Below are 18,062 nucleotides of genomic sequence, written 5' to 3'. Positions count from 1 at the left end.
CGTCTGATGGGCTCCGCAGGTCTGAGGGCAAGGCTGGCGCTGCACTAGAAGTCTGAAATTTTGGTTTGTGGAGGAAAACTCTGTTTAGGTCTGAAGAAGACCTGGTCAGAGTGGAGTGTCTCTGCTGCAGAGCAGCATTGGCAGACCTGCCTTCTGTCCTGTGCAGAGCTTGTGCCTTTCTATGGCATGACAGATGCCATCCTAGTGGGGGTCCTGTTGCCACCCACCTGCTGGGGGCCCTCTGAGCATGACTGCACTCTGTTCTATAAACTCCATGAAGTAGGCATCATTCCCCACTTTAGAGCTGAGGTGTGTGAGGCTACCAGGTCACTGGCCTGAGGTCACAGCTAGGAAGTGGAAGAGCCAGTACTACTCCCCAGGTCTGTCTGCTCAAGTGTCCCAGAGGGGAGAGACTTGGAGATCATGACGGTGTCTTCTGGAAAGGTATTTTTTTAAATGAAAAACTACAGCGTTTTGCTAGTCACAGATTTTGAATTTATAAATAAATTTATAACCTTTTAAAAATCAAGTATTTACTGGCACCTCCTATGTGCAAGGTGTTGCTCTAGGCATTTTGGACAGATCAATGAACAAGAGATGAGACCTCTGTCCCTTGGGAAAGTGCAGGGACACTTCAATTTCATGTGAACATAGAAAAGAGAAAAGCCTTACCTTTCTGAGGTAGTTTAGGAAGAACTCTTGGGCCAAGGGCAGTCTTTGCAGAACCGGTGCTGACCAAGAAATAACAACCATTTAGGATCTAGAAGTTCTATAATATCAGTAGTTCTATAATATTATTCAAAGAAATCGAAGCATTTACAGAATTACCTAGAGGATTCTTTCAGAATTCAACCAAATATTACTCTATTTTCAGGACTTCCTTTTGCCTGGTTGAGAAGCATGGGAAAGGGTTGGGGATCCCGAAGCCAAGGAGTTTGATAAAGCCACACTCTGCCTCAGAGCTCTTATTGTTTGAGGAATAACGTGCATGAAAGCACTTGGCCACCACAAGCTGTGACCGTCACGTACTGACCACAGCACCCTGCCTCATCAGCTCCCATGAAGCAGCCCTTGTCACCTCATCTTCAGATGAGGACGTTGAGGTACATGGAGTGTCACTAGCTAGCAGAAGGTCCCTGGGCCAGTGGAGGACAGTGGAAATTCAGCCCCTTCCTCCTCCACGCCAGATGGCCTGGCCTCCAAGCCTCAGGCTGGCCCTCCGGAGGACATGCAGGGGAAATGCCCAAGTGCCCGGAGTAGAAGTCTGCTCCACGCGCAGTAGCGCCAGGCAGCTACTGTTTCCCTCTAAGGAGATGCTGCGGTGACCCTGAGCACCCCAGGGGCATTGCGCTCCCGAGAAGCAACAGCAGCCACCAGCCTAAGCAGCCCTTGCTGAGGACCTTTTCCTGATCCCATGCCCCCTTCCTGGCCTCTGACCAGCTGCTTTCTCTTCCTGCTGTCCTAACTGCATTGAAAGGAAAAAAAATGGCCAAGTCTTCCAACCAAGCAACCGAGTCAAGGAGAAGAGGACGAGGCACTTGTTCCTTTGATGTGGCCCCTGTACACCTCGGTCCTACTGCCCCTGTGTAGCTCCCTGTCAATCCTCCCACCCCTGCGGCCTGGAGGGCAACCCTGTCCAGACGGTCACTACTGAACAAGGAGCGTAAGTGCTGGAGGGCTTTGCTTCCAACATTCTGCAGTGTGTTTTCTCATGTTCTGCCTTGGCATCTTCTCAAGGACCTCGACCCATGGTTCCTCCTGGTCATGCCACCAAGGCCAGGGCCAAGGTCTAGACGGATGGTCCTTCCACGGAGACTCTGGACCAACACCCAGCCTGCACCTTCAGCTTCCTATCACAAGTGAGCACAGGGCCAGTGCTGTGTGCACAAGTGTGTGGCCATGTGTGCGGAGGACTGAGAACGCAGAGACTGCCAACCGGCTCTGGTTTACAACAAGCCTGGCCATTGCAAGTGCTTTCTCTGTGTCACCCTCCCCTCTCTGGCCCCCTGAGCAGGGGTGGAGGAGGACCAAGTGAGGATAAAGTTGGGAGCAGGGTGTGGAACCAGCCAGCTCTGATATTCATGCTGCTGTGAACCTCAGTCTCCTCATCTGTGAAGCTGAGGATAATGGTGATTGGGTTCATCCCACAGGGATACAGGGGTCAAATGTGATGGCAGCATTAAGAGAAAAGGGTTTTTTTTTTCTTTGCTAAACCCTACAAAATGGCCCTGGCACACCGGCTGATTCTTTCTCCTGAGGGTCTGGAAGTGGTTCTTTGTGTCTGATATTTGGGGTGCACCTCTACAGAGAAAACCCTTTGGGGTGGGCTGGATAAACAGTATGGCTTTTAGCTGTCCCCCTTCAGGGAAAGGAGGGAAGAAAGGAACCAGGGTTAGCCCCACCTACAAAAATCTTACAAACAGCCAATCTAGAAAGAGGTTTTGTGTTTGAAAAGCTCTGGCTTCCAGATTTCCCTGAGGAGAATCTTTTCCAATTTCCAAGTCTGTGAACAGGTGGAGGGGGACATAACAAAATCACAGAATTAAAACATCAGAAGCAACAGTAAAGCTCGTCTGGCAGGAGCGCCATCACAGACCCTCTTCTGACTCTGACCACAGGGCCACGAGGCTGCGCTGCCCATGGATGGAGTGCCCCATGCAGGACAGGATCCCCAAGAGTGGATGCCCAGCCTCTCCTCGTGAGCCACAATGCCAACGACCACACCTTGAGTGGCACTGGGAACACAGCCTCAGCCACCTGCAGAATCCTGCCCATCGCAACTCCAAGTCCAACCAGGAGCTCAGAGGGCTTACCTGGATTGTTGAGACAGCCCCTCAAACTTGTTCGCTGTCTTACTTGAAGATGATGGACCCACATCGGTACCTACGAGGGAAATCAGATAGGGAATGTACGGCTTCTGCAAACAGGTGGGATCCCTGAGGTTCCACAAAGGTATTTAAGAGACCTCAGCCTTTTGGCTGTATGTGTTTGGGGCATTAAAACAAAACGAAGCATTGTTTTGGGGTTGGTGTTTTTATTACGAGTGGAGGAGCACGTCACAGGGAAGCAGCCTGGTTTTGGACAACGCCTCTAAGGTCACAGGACCTGGTGTCCCATTGGCTCAGATCCTGGCCTCAGACTGGGGGCACAGGAAGAAAACAGTAAAGTGTCAAGTTCACGTAGAGGTTGCCCCTGGTAACCACACTCAGATGACACACTCGACCCCCACACTGTGGACACAATAAGGAGGGTGCTGATGACAGTGATGGCCCTGAGCCACTGACTCGTTATTCATCCATATTTTAACATTTCTTAAGCACCTACTATATGCAAAGCATGAGTGTGAAGTGTGGGCATGGAGGCACATGAAATGCCACTGTTCCTGGGAGCCTCATAGGTGGCAACTATTAACTCGAAATGAAACAAAGACAGTCAGGTTGGCTACTGTGAAAATCCAGAGGAAATGGGTGTCTGCAGCCTAAGTGGCAGGGGTGGGCAGGGACTATCCGCCTTGGAGGTCATGGCACATGAACTCCCTCATGGGGAGTGGCAAAACCAGAGGCCCGCAGGTGAATGTAAGTGTGGTTCTGCCCAGAGGAAGTCAAAGACCAGTTAGAATAAAAGTGGCTTGCTGGCGCACATCTATAACCCCAGCAACTCAGGAGGCTGAGGTAGGAGGATTCGAAGATTGAGGCCAGCATCAGCAACTTATGAGACCCTATCTCAAAATGCCCTGGAGTCCTGACACAAATCTATGTGCTCTTTGCCACCCTTCATGATGCCCCAATGGTAACATTAATCACAGAAACTACATTTATTGAGAACTTACTGTGAGCAAGGCAATATACCAAGTGTCTCAAGGTAATCGTGCCTATGAGAAGTAATATAATCACCCTCTCTCTTTTACACTTGGTGAACCATGAAGAGAAGCAAAATTGCCCAAGGTGAAGTAGCAGGTCAGAGCCATGGAGACCACCTCCAGGTCTGGACACTAAACCTCACCCTCCACCCTCCCAGGCTTACAGAACCTGTTCAATCAGGAGGGCTTGGCAGTGCTGGGGCCTCTTGAAGGGAATGTCCCCGATTCTAGGGTATGTATACACAAAGACGTAAGTTCAACTGCATTGCCAGCATCAAAGACTTTCAAACCAGTGCTGTTTAACTTTGATAACATACTGCTAACCACCAGTGTATCCATGAGCCTGTAACATGATAATGGAGAACTTCTTTGGGATCTCTTGTAAAATCTGAACTGATTGCTTTAAGGTAGGCTTTCTCCCCTTCCCCCTCCCCCCCCCGCCCCAGCATCATGCTCAGTACTGAGTCTACAGTCCTGGATATCAAATTCTACCCTTTCAGACTGAAATAAGCCCTAACTATCAAAAAGTCACATCCATGGATTCCCTCTCCAGGTGGAAACACTTCCAACAATGGATATTAATTCACTTTTTTACATGTGAAAGGCACGAGTAACTTGGAGACCAGCAGACTGAACCCCTTGGCTCTACTGTTGTCTTTCTCTCTGAAGTCACATAGGTGAGTTATCATGGCTGTGGTCTGGTCCCACGTGCATTTAATCTTCCTTTCTGGCCACCCAAGATGACGTGCCACTCTTCAAAGACACTGTTTTGATGCCTCTGTAGCTCTGCTCTTTCTTTTCTTTCTGTCCCCTTCCACTCTTGAATCTCACAGCTAGGCAAAGGCCACCTGCTGTGCCCGAAGAAAAGCCTGGCTTAGAAACATTCCTAAAAATAAGACAGCACTAAAAGGAAGAGGAGCAAAAATGATGGCAGCAGTTCAGTCCTTTTTTCTTTCTCCGTGCAACCTGGAAAAGGCTGTGGGTGAATTGCACAGGTGTGTGCAGGAGAGACCTGGAGGAGGCCATGGCCGGACAACTGGAGACCTTGTAGCCAAGACTCCTGGTCACTTACTATACAGCTCAGAAGCTGCAGGATGGGAATTTGTGGGAAAGGCAGAGGACATTAGCCCAGCAGTGAATGGCCTGGAGGACTTGGCCCAGGGAGGACCCAGGAGTCTTCTAAAATGATGGACTAGTAGACAGGCCTGCAGTCAGAAAGGGGTTCAAATCCCAGTTCTGAAGTTTCTGGATTCGTGACTTTAAGCAACTTCTCTGCTTCAATTTCCTCATTGGTGAACTGGGGCAACAAGAGTCCCTTATCTTTTAGAATAATAACAGATAATTTTAAATCCCAGTGGCCAAAGGTGAGGAATGTTAGTGATTCCCAGAGGTCACTTAGGCGTGGAATGGTGGAACCGAGATCAGAACTTGGGCTTCCAGACTATGTAGAACATGTGGTTATCATGTTCATGTTCAGATGGGGAAGTGGGCACGGCAAGGTGAGTGCTGGGACATGTCAGTAAGTCAGTGACAGGGCCAGCCAGTTCCAGCATGGCAGAGGGATGCCTGTGCCTGAGAGCACACCACTGCTGGCCCATCTCTACACAGAAAACAGCACCAGTACTCATTTGTTTTTCAGTCTCCGTCTATGATGGACTGACAACCGGAGCTGACCGACAGGCCACCAAGAGGCAACACAATGCCTGACTCCAGTGATAAGAGAAAGTCTCAGATTCGAGGGGCCTTGGGTGGGTTCTTTTAACAATTGCTCACACATTCCTAAAGGCAAGCACAACAGGATTTCCTCTGCATCCCCTACATACCCTGGTGGTCAGGAGACTCAGAAGGCCTGAGTCAGTGGCCACTGCTGAGGGCAAAAGTCACAATGTTCTCAGCCGGGGCAAGGTCACTAGTGTGCAATAGTTTAGAAAGGATGGGGTAACTGACAAGGGCCAAGACAAAAGCAAAACAACCCCAAACACAAATCCAATATGAATCCAAGTCGATGGCCCATGGGCAGCAGTGAGGAGATTAAAATTCCCAGGAAACTGTGGAGTCACCACCACGGGACTGATGCTCCTGATGGACACTTCCCAAATGCCTCTGCATTCCCAGGGCTGTACACTCCTCATGGTGGGCCCCTGCAGGGAGCTGAGGCGTGTGCCTGCTCCACTGGCCCTGACCTCTGAAACTGCTGCTATAAACTCTGAGAAAAGTGGGAGAAGCACTGTGGGAATCCCAGCCCAGCTATTGGGCACAGCTGCTGCAGCCATTTCACACCCAGGCTTTCAGCAAGGTGACTCTCTGGGACAGAAAGCTTAGCTTCTCCTTGCTCTGGCCACCTACTTTTGGGACGTGCCTTCACTGATTCTTCGTTATTCATGCTTTAAACATGGACATGAATGGCAACTGCTGTGCATTCTGCATGTGAAGGCAGCATCCTGTGGCCTGTCATTGAGGAGCTATGTCTCCTCACCTGGACAGTGCATGAAGACTTCCGTGCCCCTCTTCAGAACTGCAAGCAGCACCCCCTACTGGCCCCGATGGCATATTCCATGGGTTTCTCTCCCCTGGAGTGCCAGCTTCTGCACTCCTCTAATGTTCTGGCCCCTGGAATGAACACTTGAGGCGAGAAAGATAAAACTCCCATTTACTGAGTGCTCAGCGTGCTCTCTGCAGTGGCCCTGCAGGCTGGACACCCAATCCTTATTTTTCAGATGAACACTGACACTCAGCAGGATCTCTCAGGCTAGATGAGACACACAGAGGCAGGACTGCCCTGGTGGACAAGGATCAGTCTTTTTTTTGTGGGGCAAGGGACAGGCAGCTTTTTGGAAGAAGAGAAGATGAAGTCTGAAGGCTTCTCACATGTTCACAGCTGCCCAGGCAGTGTGTCCGGCTTGACATGGACTGAGATGCCTCAGGGGTTTGTTTATCTCTCGATTCTTTTACTATGATGCTGGGCACCATGCCAGATGGTCTGCTGGCTTTTCAGACCGAGGCGAGAGCCTGCTTGAGGCAGAAAACATGTGAGCAATTCAGGGCTGGCTGTCAGGGCTGACTGACAGGCCACACCAGAGGCAACACAGAGCCTGACTTCAGGAGCGGTTGTCAGCCGACAGGCGGGAACTGTAATTCACACATCAGTTGTTCCCCTCTCCACAGCTTGAAAGGTTAATCCTTTAAAGTACGTTATGTTTCTTGGGATCAGATTTTTCATTTTCTTAACAAATCCTTTCTTGGAGTGGAAGTGCCTACACAGTGTGGGTCTCACTACTTGAAGCACCTGTGAGGATTTCCTGCTAATAGCTGTGGCGTTGCAGAGGTACCAGTGCCAGCAGTGGAACCCCTCTCGGAGCCCAGGTGCCACGCACTGAGCTACATGTTTCATACACGTCTCGTCTGATCTCCACTGGATCTAGAGTGAGGCGGGGGGTTCCGTGTGCTACACAAAAGGCACCAACTTGAACCACCAAAGAAAGCCACAGTTCTAAAGCTTCATGTTATTAAAAACAGTTAAACCCAACCAACAAATCAACGAAACGTATGCAGGCAATATGTATCTCCAAGTCCCTGGTGTGCAGATGGGTTCTGTGGCACTGTGCTGTCCCCGACGTCCTTCCACACCAGGTACCTCTACTGCCACAGCCCAACAATCCGAATATAAGTTTTCCCAGAGCAGTGCAGGGTTATGCTTTTTTTTGTGTGTGTGTGCTTGGGATTGAACCCCAGGGCCTTGTGCATGTGAAGCAAGCACTCTATCTACTGAGCTGTATCCCCAGGCCCTTGGGATTTAAATTTTTTTTTAGTTATAGATGGACACAATACCTTTTTTTAATTTATTTTTATATGCTGCTGAGGATTGAACCCAGTGCCTGACATGTGCTAGACCAGTGCTCTACCACTGAGCTACGAGTCCAACCCTGTCTAATTGGAGTCTGATGACAACCCTGTGAAGCAGGTAAGACAAAGATGGACCATGTTCCTCAACACAGGAAAGGAGAAACTGCAAGATGTGGTCTGACAGATCCAGTTAAATTTTCTATCCTATCCAGCCTCCATGTGACCTGAGGTAAATTCCTTAACCATTCCAGGGCTCAGTTTCCTTATCTAATAGGATGCCGACTGTGTAAATCTTTAGGCATTCTTGTAGCTGTAAAAAAAAAAAATCTGAATTCCACACATAATTTTAATTTAAGGATTGTTTTTAAACATAAGGCATGGGGCAGGAGAGAGCTGCTCACCAGGAGCGGGAGACACCTGTGCACACCATTCTGTAGCTTTCCTCTACTCTCTCTGGACCTCACCTGTGAAAGGGGTTAGGCAGCAAAACTCTGCTGCAGGTGGCTTAAGGAAGGTGATTTTGGGGTTCTGAATGGCTGAGTTCTTCTGAGACTTATGGGAGCATGCTCAAGCACAAGGGGCCTTTGCCTGGTGGTAGTTTAGGTCAAACTTCTCTGAATTTTGAGGCAGCTGGAATTTCTTGAAAATATTCCTGACCTGGGTTCAGGAGAATTCTTTCTACTGCTCCCCTATGTACTTCCCTCATTTGTGGGGACTTTGTCACCAGTGTCTGTTTCTGTTTCACTGGAAGCTGTTACCCCTCCGATCCCTAAGTTCACAGGGAGGTGACCTGTGCTGCAGAGGACCACAGCTTCCTTGCCATGGAGAGTGAGCAGCCAGAACAACAGTCCAAGACAGCCTCGTCAGTGCTTCCATCAGTGAGCAGGACGAGGCGAAGGACACATCGGGGCCGCAAAACAGAACCATGTGCGCACAGAGCATCATCTGGTCTTTACCCACGTCTCCTAGGAACTCCACTCTAGACACGACCAGTTTCCTAGCCACAGGAGAGCCATGCTGCAGGTCCTCATAGAAGACATGAGAAAGCTGCACTCCTCACGAATTACCAGCAGATAGCCCAAACCTCATGTCCTGCTACCCACAGCCAAGAGGAACGTGCTCCGAACAGCAGGAAGGGGTTCCACATTCAGTCGTGGGCCTTTTTTGGAGGGGGAGGGATGAGCAGTCTGTCCTTAGCTGACCACGGTTGCTATGGCCAAGTCTCTAAGCTCTTGTTTCAGCAGCTGAATCACTAAATAAATTTAGTCTTTGTCTTCTGGGTTGCTGGTAGAGGGCTTGTTAGAATTTATTCAAGGCAGGCAAGAGATGCTTGGCACTAAGCCAGAGAGTGTATTTTATGGATTTCTCTGTGCCCTTGAGACAAAATTACAGAAGGGAGTGGGAGAAGGTGGGGGAGTCTATGGGCCCCCAGGACTCTGGTGTCAGTTTGTTCTGTAGCCCAGATTCCAGATTCTCAGTGACCTAGATGCTGTATGAGTAGGTACAGGTTCCACCTGTCCAGATAGGCCATCATGCCATCAGCAACCACAACTAGGGGATGTGAACTGTGTCAGACTCACTTCCCCCATCATTTTATTTGGTTTGGAGGTTTTCAGTGTCCTCTGGGTTGCAGAGAGGGAGTCTCTGCTATGGTCAGATGGTACCCTGATGGGGCACATCATTACCCAAGGGAGGCAGTGGCAGGGTACTCGCCCTACACACCTGCAGCTGGATGCGGGGGTGTAAGGCTGTGTTCCAGCACAGTGTACACATTGCGGGGAACTCTGTCCCCTGCGTCTTTGGCTTACATGTGCTACTACTGCTATGGCTACTGGTCCTCTTTGATGAGAAGTATTCATTCCAAAGCCTTATTTTAACTTTTCTCCATTATTTTATGATCTATGAGGCCATTTGGGGTCTCCCTAGGAATACAGCTCTCATTTATAATACTCTTTCAATGAAGAATAAGCTCTGAAAAACAGTTTTGAATAAAGCTCACATTTCCCAGAAAACAGCCTCTGTGTGATTCAAATAGGCAGGGCATTGTGTACCGAGAGCCCTCAAAACCTGTGCTAGCACAGGCTGAGTGCAGGGAGAATCCTGCATTTGGTGGTTTTGGCAGAGGTCAAACTGGGAATTGCAGCTCTGGGTACCTCTCAACAATTCCCTTGGCTCGGGTGACTCTTTGTTGGCATTTCTGTGCCTCAACTTGCCCTATGCAGGTGGGCACATTGACTTTCTGAACAGGGAACACTCCATGGTCAGATAATACAGGATGAGAACTCCGTTGTTACAGAGCAGGACACTGGACCATTAGCCCAAGATGCCAGTCCTGTGAGTACTTGATAAGGAGTACAAAAACACTGTTCCAGGGAAGATTCCTTTCCAGGTAGCACCCCGGGGGAAAACATCCTCTTCAGAGTGTACAGGAATATAGGTTTTGGTCACACAGAACCTGGGTTAGAATCCAAGTAGCTGAGAACCTCAGAACAGTTGCTCAGCATTTCTGAACCTCAACACCCTTGTCTGCACAATGTCAGTGTCTACAGTGCCTATCTTGAGACCATGGGACAAGGCACGTGTGGCTGAGAGCTTTTCAAAGAAAAGTGCATCCTGTTAACCAGCACTATTACTACTACATTAGAGTAGCATCTTCCACACAGAACAAGCTCAGTGCAGAGAGAAGTATCAAGCAAACCAAAATTTCATCCCATGTTACAAACAGCCCAGGTTTTGAGGACATGCAGATCTCAGACTGAATCTCAATCTTACCACTTAACTGGCTGTGTCACCCTAACCCTAAGACTCAGTCACTCTAGCTCTTTGAGCTATATTTCCCTCTTCTGTAAAAGAGGCACAAAAGCACATACTTCACAGGACTCTTGTGAGGCTAACCTCAGACAATGTGTGTACAGTCCCACCACTCTGCCTGTCCTGCTGACGGCGTTGGGCAGATGGCAAGGTGCGTACTTCAAGCTGTCTTTCACAACACATTCATCCTTGGCCCCTTACGTGTACCTTGAATTCTTACCAAAGTGGGGCAGACTACCAGCTCTGAGGATGGAGCCACAAAGCCCTCTCAAGCCGTACCTTTCCCAGCATTCCTAGGAGGCAGAGGTGGAGCTTCTGTAGTTGGTGACGTGGGTGAGTCTGTGCTCGTGGAGGCAAAAATCTGGTTGGTGAAGGCCCCGTAGGAGAGCCGCTGCTTGTCCCGCGGGGTGCTGAAACCTGGCAGTGACAGCTTGTCCTGTGGGGAGATGCTGGAGGAGTGGCAGAAGCTCTGAGGTCTGGGCGAGCGCTCTTTCTTGATGGGGCGCAGCTGGTAGATGAAACAATAGTGGGTGAGATGATAACCAAGGGCTGTCCTTAAGGCTCAGGGAGGACCTCTGCAGGTGGTCCCCAGGTTCCTGTGCTCTAAGACAGCCTCACAACAACGAGTAAATGAATAAACATGTTTCAGAATTTCCCCAAACTCTCATTAAAAGTTGTCAAATTGTGTAATAACTGATCTCCCCTTGAAGTGGTGAATGGCTTTAGGATCTCTCTTTGATATTCCTTGTATCCTGCCTGGCACAGAGGGAGTGCCCAGCATATGTCTGATGAATAAACATAGGAATGAACTTTCTGAGCTGGTTAAGAACTACCCATGAGGGCCCAGGGAACTGGTTTCATCCTGAGACCATATTCGTGAGTTATAAGAATTCAGACAAGGTGCTCAGTTTTCTTTGTGAACAGTGTTTTCTTCTGTAAAATGGAGACAACAACAATATACATACTTAACATAGCCTAGGCTCATTTAAGTATTTCATAAATGACAACTGTTAGTACACACCCATTAGCTGTTTTGAAGGTTAATTTGATGTGTCACCTTGGCTAGGCTATGGTATCCCAATGTTTGGTCCAACACCAGTCTAGATGTTGCTGTGTAGGTAAGTTTTTAGATGTGTTTACGCCAACAGGTTTTGGACTACCCTCCAGAAGGCAAGTGGGCCTCAACCAGTGACTTGAGGGGTAAAGTCAAGACTGGTCCCTGAAGAAAAGGAATTCTGCCTCCCAATTGCCTTCAGCCTCAATGCTGCTGCATCAAATCCCTCTGGGGTCTCCTGCCTGCTTCCCTGCCAGCTCCCACAATCATGTGAACCCCTTCCTTGAAGCACATCTCTCTCTCCATCTTACTGGCTGTTTCCCAGCAGGACCCTGACTGATTATAGCTGTTAAGTGGTGCCCAACCAACGGGGATCCAAGACCAAGAAACATCTGGTACATCAGGTCATAAGACCAAAATTAACAAAATTAACTCACAAAACAAGGCCACTGTCAGTCAGGGTCAAAATCCAGGGGAAGGTGGGGCTCAGGGACACCCTCGACACTTACTTTGTCATCCAGATAGTCATCACTTTCATCGATCTCCTCCTGTCGAAGGTTCCATTCGTACTCTACGTGGATGTGTGGGTTGAACTTTCCAGATTTAGCCTGGGAAAGCTGGAAGTAACAGCAAGTGTACACCATTTCAATTGAAAGGCCAAAACACGCTAACGTCACACAAACACTGAGCAAACCACACCATATTCCTGGCTTCGAATGAATCAGGGGTAGCTGCACTGTAGGCACGACTCTGATAGGACAGGCTGGACTGGACGTGACGGGCTTGGGGGATTGCAGAGAACTGAAGGCAGAGCTTTTCTCCAAAACTAAAAGCATTTTTAACATTATTAAAATAAACCTCAGAACTGCAAATTCCTGGCTGGAAAACAAAATCAGGAGTCTGTCAAATTTAAGAGATAGGCCTTTACAAAGTCCCAGCCCAGGGTCTTTATTTATTTTTGGTACTGGGGACTGAACCCAGTCAAGTGCTCTGCCATGAGCTACATCACAGTTCTTTTTAAATATTCAGATGGGGTCTAAGTTACCCAGGTTGGCCTTAAACTTGCAACCCTCCTGCCTCAGTGTCCAGAGTAACTGGGATTATTGGCATGCCATTTCTTATTTATAAAATGTGGGTAAGGATAACTGTCTTAAAGGGTCCTTTTAAGAATAAAAAAAATACAACTGTGAGGCCTGGAACCTGGCACTCAGCAGAAAATTTGAGGGAATATGCCTTCTTCTTTCCTCTTTCTCCCTTTCCCATGAGCTATGGTGTGAATACAGTTTGTCCCCTCTGGAACTCATGCTAGAATCCAATCCACATGGTGAGGTATTAAGTGGGTGGAGACTGAATCCAATCATAATGTTTAGAGGTGGGGGACTCCAGGAGGTGACTGGGATTAAGATGCTCACCGAGGTGGAGCCCTAAAACTGAATACTGATGGCTTTGGAAGAAGAGGGAGATGACACACGTGCTCTTAGTCTCTCATGTAATGTGTTATACCAGCAAAAAGGCCACCATAAGATATGGCCCCTGGACCTGAACCAGATCCAAGAGCTGAAAAAAAATCTATTTTCTTTGTAACTACCAAGTCTGTGGTACTGTGTTGTTAGCAACAGAGACACAGACTGAGTCACTATGGTCAGGAGTGCATGCTGACATGAAGGCCCAGGGTATTAAGCAAGAGATAGTGGGGTCCAAAGGTGAGCATGCACTGTGGGTTGGGGAGCTGGGAGAGCTGTGTGCTCAGCGCCTGAGAACCAGCACACTGGGCTTTACCTGCCAGCTTTGAAAGTGGCTTCCCTACAATTCTTTACTGTTAGCTGCAGAGCAAGCCTAATGGACACGGCCTCATCCTCAACCCTAGCTGGCATCGACACCTCTCCAAAGCCTCTCACTCCCACGTCACGACTATATTCAAAAGACATGCAGATGACAAGTTTGTCATTTTACCACTTTTTCAAATGCAGCTTAGTGCTTGTCTGAATTTCTTTAGCAAATGTTTAAATGAATGAATCTGCTTCCTTTATCTCCAATTCCACTTTCTCAAAATGACACTTTCAAGGCTGCTGATGTCTAAAAAAATCTCCCATTCTATTTTTTGCTCACCAGATCTTCACACTGGGAAGCTTTGAGTCTCTTTGCTATGTCCAAGGCAGTTTCTCCAGCTTGGTTAACTGAAATACGGGGAAAAACAAATTACATGATCATCTAGGATACATCTTGAAAGTCAAGGAACAATAACTGAAGTACCATGTAAGTCTCAGTCCTGCTGGAGAAATGTTCAGAGAATGGTTACCAAGAGACACCGAGGCAGGCTTACCGATGACTACGGTGGGCTTGCTCCTCAGCAGCAGCTTCAGGCACTCAGGCTTGCCGTACATGCTGCAATAGTGCAGAACCGTATTTCCCAGGGACGTCTGCTTATCCAGGTTCCCACTGAAAAATTACAACATTGTTGGAAGAACTGACTTCCTCTACAACTTAAACTGTGTGCGACGGTAGTTCCTCCCTCTTGCGGGAGAGATGTACCTGCATTTCAGGAATTCTGCAGATTCCTGAACTACAAACTGTACTAAACCCTATGAAGACTGTGTTTTTTCCATATATACACATGCCTGTGGATAAAGTGTAATTTATAAATCAGGCACAGAAAGAGATTAACAACAGTAGACTGTAATGAAAGTTACTGAAAACTTATGAATTATTTATTTTTAGAATTTTCAGACCATGGATGACCATGGGTAACTGACAACTCAGAAAGCAAAACTGCAGATTAAGGGGAAACTAATACTGTAATTACTCATTTCTGTGTTTTTTTTTTTTTTTAATATAGAGCCAAACTATGTTGTTTATGTTGTGCAGGCTGGCCTGGTACTTGTGATTTTCCAACCTTAGACTCTCGAGCAGTTGGGACAAGAGGCATATGCCACCAGGCTTAGCCTTATAATTACTTATTTCTGTGTTAATAACTGACTCAAATATGAGCCCTTATTGTTCACAGGGAAAATCATGTTCCTAACATTACACCTAACTTTGTCCACAACATACTGATAGGAATGGTGGGCACTTACTGAGTGCCTCCTGTGGGACAGACACTCTCTTAGCTTTTCTAGGTATGGCACATGTAATCTTCATACCCACTTGATGAGTACTATTCATAGCTTCTATTGCACAGATGAAAAACCAAGGTGCACAGATGAAAAAACCAAGGTATATACATAGGCTACGTGCTTATTTTCACGACTACCAAGACAGGGACAGGCAAGTGGGGACGTGGACAGGGGGACTTGTCTGGAGACCACATTCTCTGCCACTACACTGCTACTTCTGAGGAGGAAGCCTGGGCATTAATGCCATTTGGCTCCTTCCACACACCATTCTTCCCATTCGATGACTCCCTCTGGATAAGCTCCAGCTCCTCCTCTCATCTGCTGCTTACAGAGCAGTGCAATAAAGAATTTAGCAGATACTGACCTCCTGTGTTTGGTGTTACACTCCTACCAGTGTGTTCCTAATTTGAATGAACCATGATCCAGCCACATACACTGCTGCCTTACGCTGAGCTTAGGAACAATGAAAATTCACAAAACATGGCTGGCCTTGCTGTTACGCCTTCTTTTGATTTGTCCTAGTGCAGCAGGTTTCTGGACACAGAGATGGGATTTTACATTTATCGAGGCCAGCGGTTGGCAAACTATAGCCTGTGGAACATATCTGGCCCATCCCCAGTTTTTGTAAATGAAATTTTCCTGGAACACAGCCACGCTCGCTCATTTACATGCTGTCTCTAGCTGCTTTCAATCCACAATGGCTGAAGCAAACAGCTGCAATAGAGACCTCATGGCTTGCAAAGCCTCAAATTTTTATTATCTGACTTTTTAGGAAAAAGCTTGCTCAGTCCTGATCCAGGCCACTAACAGGACCCATTTGTGCTACTGTGTAAGTCATATAAATTCAACAGAGAAAGCAAAAGCCATACCAGTTTTGTACAAGGAAGTCAACTAAATGGAGAGATGTCTGGTCTGCAGTTCGGACGGCAAGATGAAGAGCCGTCTCCCCAAGCTCCTGAGAAGGGAAGGGTAAGGATGAGAACAGGCCCACTTGCCTCCAGCAGCTTCAGCTGCATCCATGCACTAAGCAATTATTAAGAGGACCGCTTTCACTTTGAATTCTCGTTGTTTAGACATGTCCACACAATCAAGGTATCAGGATCCATCATCTTGCGCTACAGTAACATAACATCATCTGAGCAGCTGTGACGTTCTGCCCTGGGATTTTAACAGGCCCTACCTGTCCAGGTTCCAGCAGTGGTTCCATGAGCTCCACCCCCTCTGCATAGACTTGAATGAGTGCAAGTAGATCCCTGGATTTGATGGCCTCCAGCAACTCACTCAGCTTAGCTGTTGAGGAGGAGCAGGTCTTCCTTGAGAACCTGTGGTCGACGTACTTCGCAGTGATGTACTCTTTTCATACAGTCCTACAACAGAACAAAACAAAATGACCCAAGAACTTGATTATTCAATAGCTAAAGGTTCACACATTGTTCTGACAGACATTCCTCTTTGAGAAGAGCTTTTAAGAGCCATTAAAATATGGTTCTTTTCAATATTCAAACAAACCAGGTTTTAGACCAAGTTATTACAAGAGAGACAAAAGAAAGAAATTGATACATATTTACTAGTATATGCAGGTAATGTGTAGTTACAAAATTAATGGCTTATAGACCATAACTGATTTTTCCCCATCTTGAGATCATAAGAAATTTATTAATATTTCAAACTCAAATCCATGTAAGTATTTATAGAAGTTGAAAAATCAAAAAAGTTAAAACTCCTTAAAGACCAATTAAAAGTTTTCAGAGCTTTGAGAAAAGGATTTTAGTCTTCAGATACAATACCCCATTTTATAGTTGATGTTACTGAGGCTCAGAAAAGCTGTCTTCAGTAACCCCCAAAGGATGAAAACGACTCTCTTCCCTGCACAGGTTTCAGGCTGGCAGCAGTAGCCTACTGTGGACAACCAGCCCAAGGTCTGAGTGGGTGTGACATTTCTTGAATAGTCACCCTTGCTACTTCAGTTCACTTGCTCCTGGTGTGACCAAACCCACCTCCTGGCCACTGGAAAATACAACCTAAGGGCTGGGGTTGTGATTCGGTCGTAGGGTGCTTGCCTAGCATGTGTGAGGCACTGGGTTTGATTCTTAGCACCACATACATATAAATAAAATAAAGGTTCATCAACCACTAAAAAAAAAAGAAAGAAAAAGAAAATACAACCTAAGTGGCACAATGGTCATCTTTGCCACCTTTGGGATAATTCTGAAACAGAAGTCAGCTCAGAGGAAAGGAGACAAGAGATAGGGAGACAGAGCTGGGGTCGGAAGATCATGTCTGCCATTCCAGATCCAGCTGTACCTGAACAGATACCAACCTCCTGTGTTTGGTGTTACATTCCTACCAGTGTGTCCCTAATTTGAATGAACCATTTTCCTGGTTCCACGAGCCAGTTAATAAAAAGACAGCAAACAGAGTCTGAGTTCATATCCTAGTTCTGCAGCATGCTAGCTGTGTGCCCTTACTTCATCTTTATGAGCTTCTGCTTTTTCATCTAAAAATGGTGAACAATACTCCTTAGCACATTTTGAATTCAAGAAAGTACAGCAGGGCTGGGGATGTGGCTCAAGCAGTAGCGTGCTCGCCTGGCATGCATGCGGCCCGGATTCAATCCTTAGCACCACATACAAACAAAGATGTTGTGTCCACTGAAAACTAATTAATAAATATTAAAAATATTCTCTTTAAAAAAAAGAAAGAAAGTACAGCACCTAACAGATGCTTTCTTGCTTCAGAGATGGCTCTCTCACACCTGCGGTAACTGTTGCTGGCCCCTGCGTTCTACACTGTTCAGAACTGTACAGTTCTCTCATTCTGGGTTGACGGTCAAAAGAGCTAAGCTGGGTGAGGACAGCACACAGCTATTGGCCCTTCCTCAACTTTGTGCAGCGTCTGCTAAGTAACCAAGATCTAGCACGCATGGGTGTCTTTATACTTAGGTCAAGTCCTTTTTGGATGGCCACAGTCTGATGTGCTAGAAGACTGCTAAAGAGGGCTAGGGTAGCTCAGTGGTAGAGTGCTTGCCCAGCATGTGTGAGAATGTGGATTCCATCCCAAGTGCGCGCATGCGAATGCACACACACACAAACTGGAAAAAAACAAACAAAAACTTTCACTAAGGTGAAAGAATGGGCTAAGCCTGGCTTCTGAGTCCCCTCGTGACTTACATGAAGTGTGAAGGCAGCTACTGTGTTGAGCACCAGGCTGAAGAACTGAGCAGCTTGCTTTAATCTGATACCACTTGATAGACCAAGTTCTGGATGTGCCTGTTCTCTTATCTGTAAAATACGACTAACGCCCCCTGCCTTATGTACCCTCCCAGGGATGCGAGAGTAGGTACAGAACAGAGTGATGCATGGGTTAAAGCCTCATTTTGAAA

The 18,062-nt window shown here is 47.3% G+C and overlaps 2 protein-coding genes across 3 annotated transcripts in view; both read right to left on the bottom strand.

Moving 5' to 3' along the window:
• Nucleotides 1-18,062, bottom strand: part of LOC143390271 (arf-GAP with SH3 domain, ANK repeat and PH domain-containing protein 1-like) — a 34,522-nt gene that overhangs the window by 9,071 nt on the left and 7,389 nt on the right. Inside the window, exons 2-9 of the mRNA XM_076842753.2 lie at nucleotides 15,861-16,036; nucleotides 15,550-15,635; nucleotides 13,891-14,006; nucleotides 13,677-13,744; nucleotides 12,077-12,184; nucleotides 10,793-11,021; nucleotides 2,814-2,883; nucleotides 673-731 (exon numbers count right to left, since the gene is read on the bottom strand). Coding sequence (XP_076698868.1) covers nucleotides 673-731; nucleotides 2,814-2,883; nucleotides 10,793-11,021; nucleotides 12,077-12,184; nucleotides 13,677-13,744; nucleotides 13,891-14,006; nucleotides 15,550-15,635; nucleotides 15,861-16,036 — 912 coding nt within the window. The remainder of the gene's footprint in view (nucleotides 1-672; nucleotides 732-2,813; nucleotides 2,884-10,792; nucleotides 11,022-12,076; nucleotides 12,185-13,676; nucleotides 13,745-13,890; nucleotides 14,007-15,549; nucleotides 15,636-15,860; nucleotides 16,037-18,062) is intronic.
• The window catches only part of LOC143388093 (arf-GAP with SH3 domain, ANK repeat and PH domain-containing protein 1-like), a 204,961-nt gene continuing 202,881 nt past the window's right edge, over nucleotides 15,983-18,062 (bottom strand). For both annotated transcript variants that reach the window (XM_076842074.2, XM_076842073.1), the window contains one exon: nucleotides 15,983-16,047. The gene's annotated coding sequence lies outside the window, so the exon portion shown is untranslated. The remainder of the gene's footprint in view (nucleotides 16,048-18,062) is intronic.

Source organism: Callospermophilus lateralis, unplaced genomic scaffold (assembly GCF_048772815.1).
Source record: "Callospermophilus lateralis isolate mCalLat2 unplaced genomic scaffold, mCalLat2.hap1 Scaffold_52, whole genome shotgun sequence".
NCBI lineage: Eukaryota > Metazoa > Chordata > Mammalia > Rodentia > Sciuridae > Callospermophilus > Callospermophilus lateralis.
The sequence above is the reverse complement of the archived record's forward strand: the minus strand, read 5'-3'. Positions and strand labels throughout refer to the sequence as shown.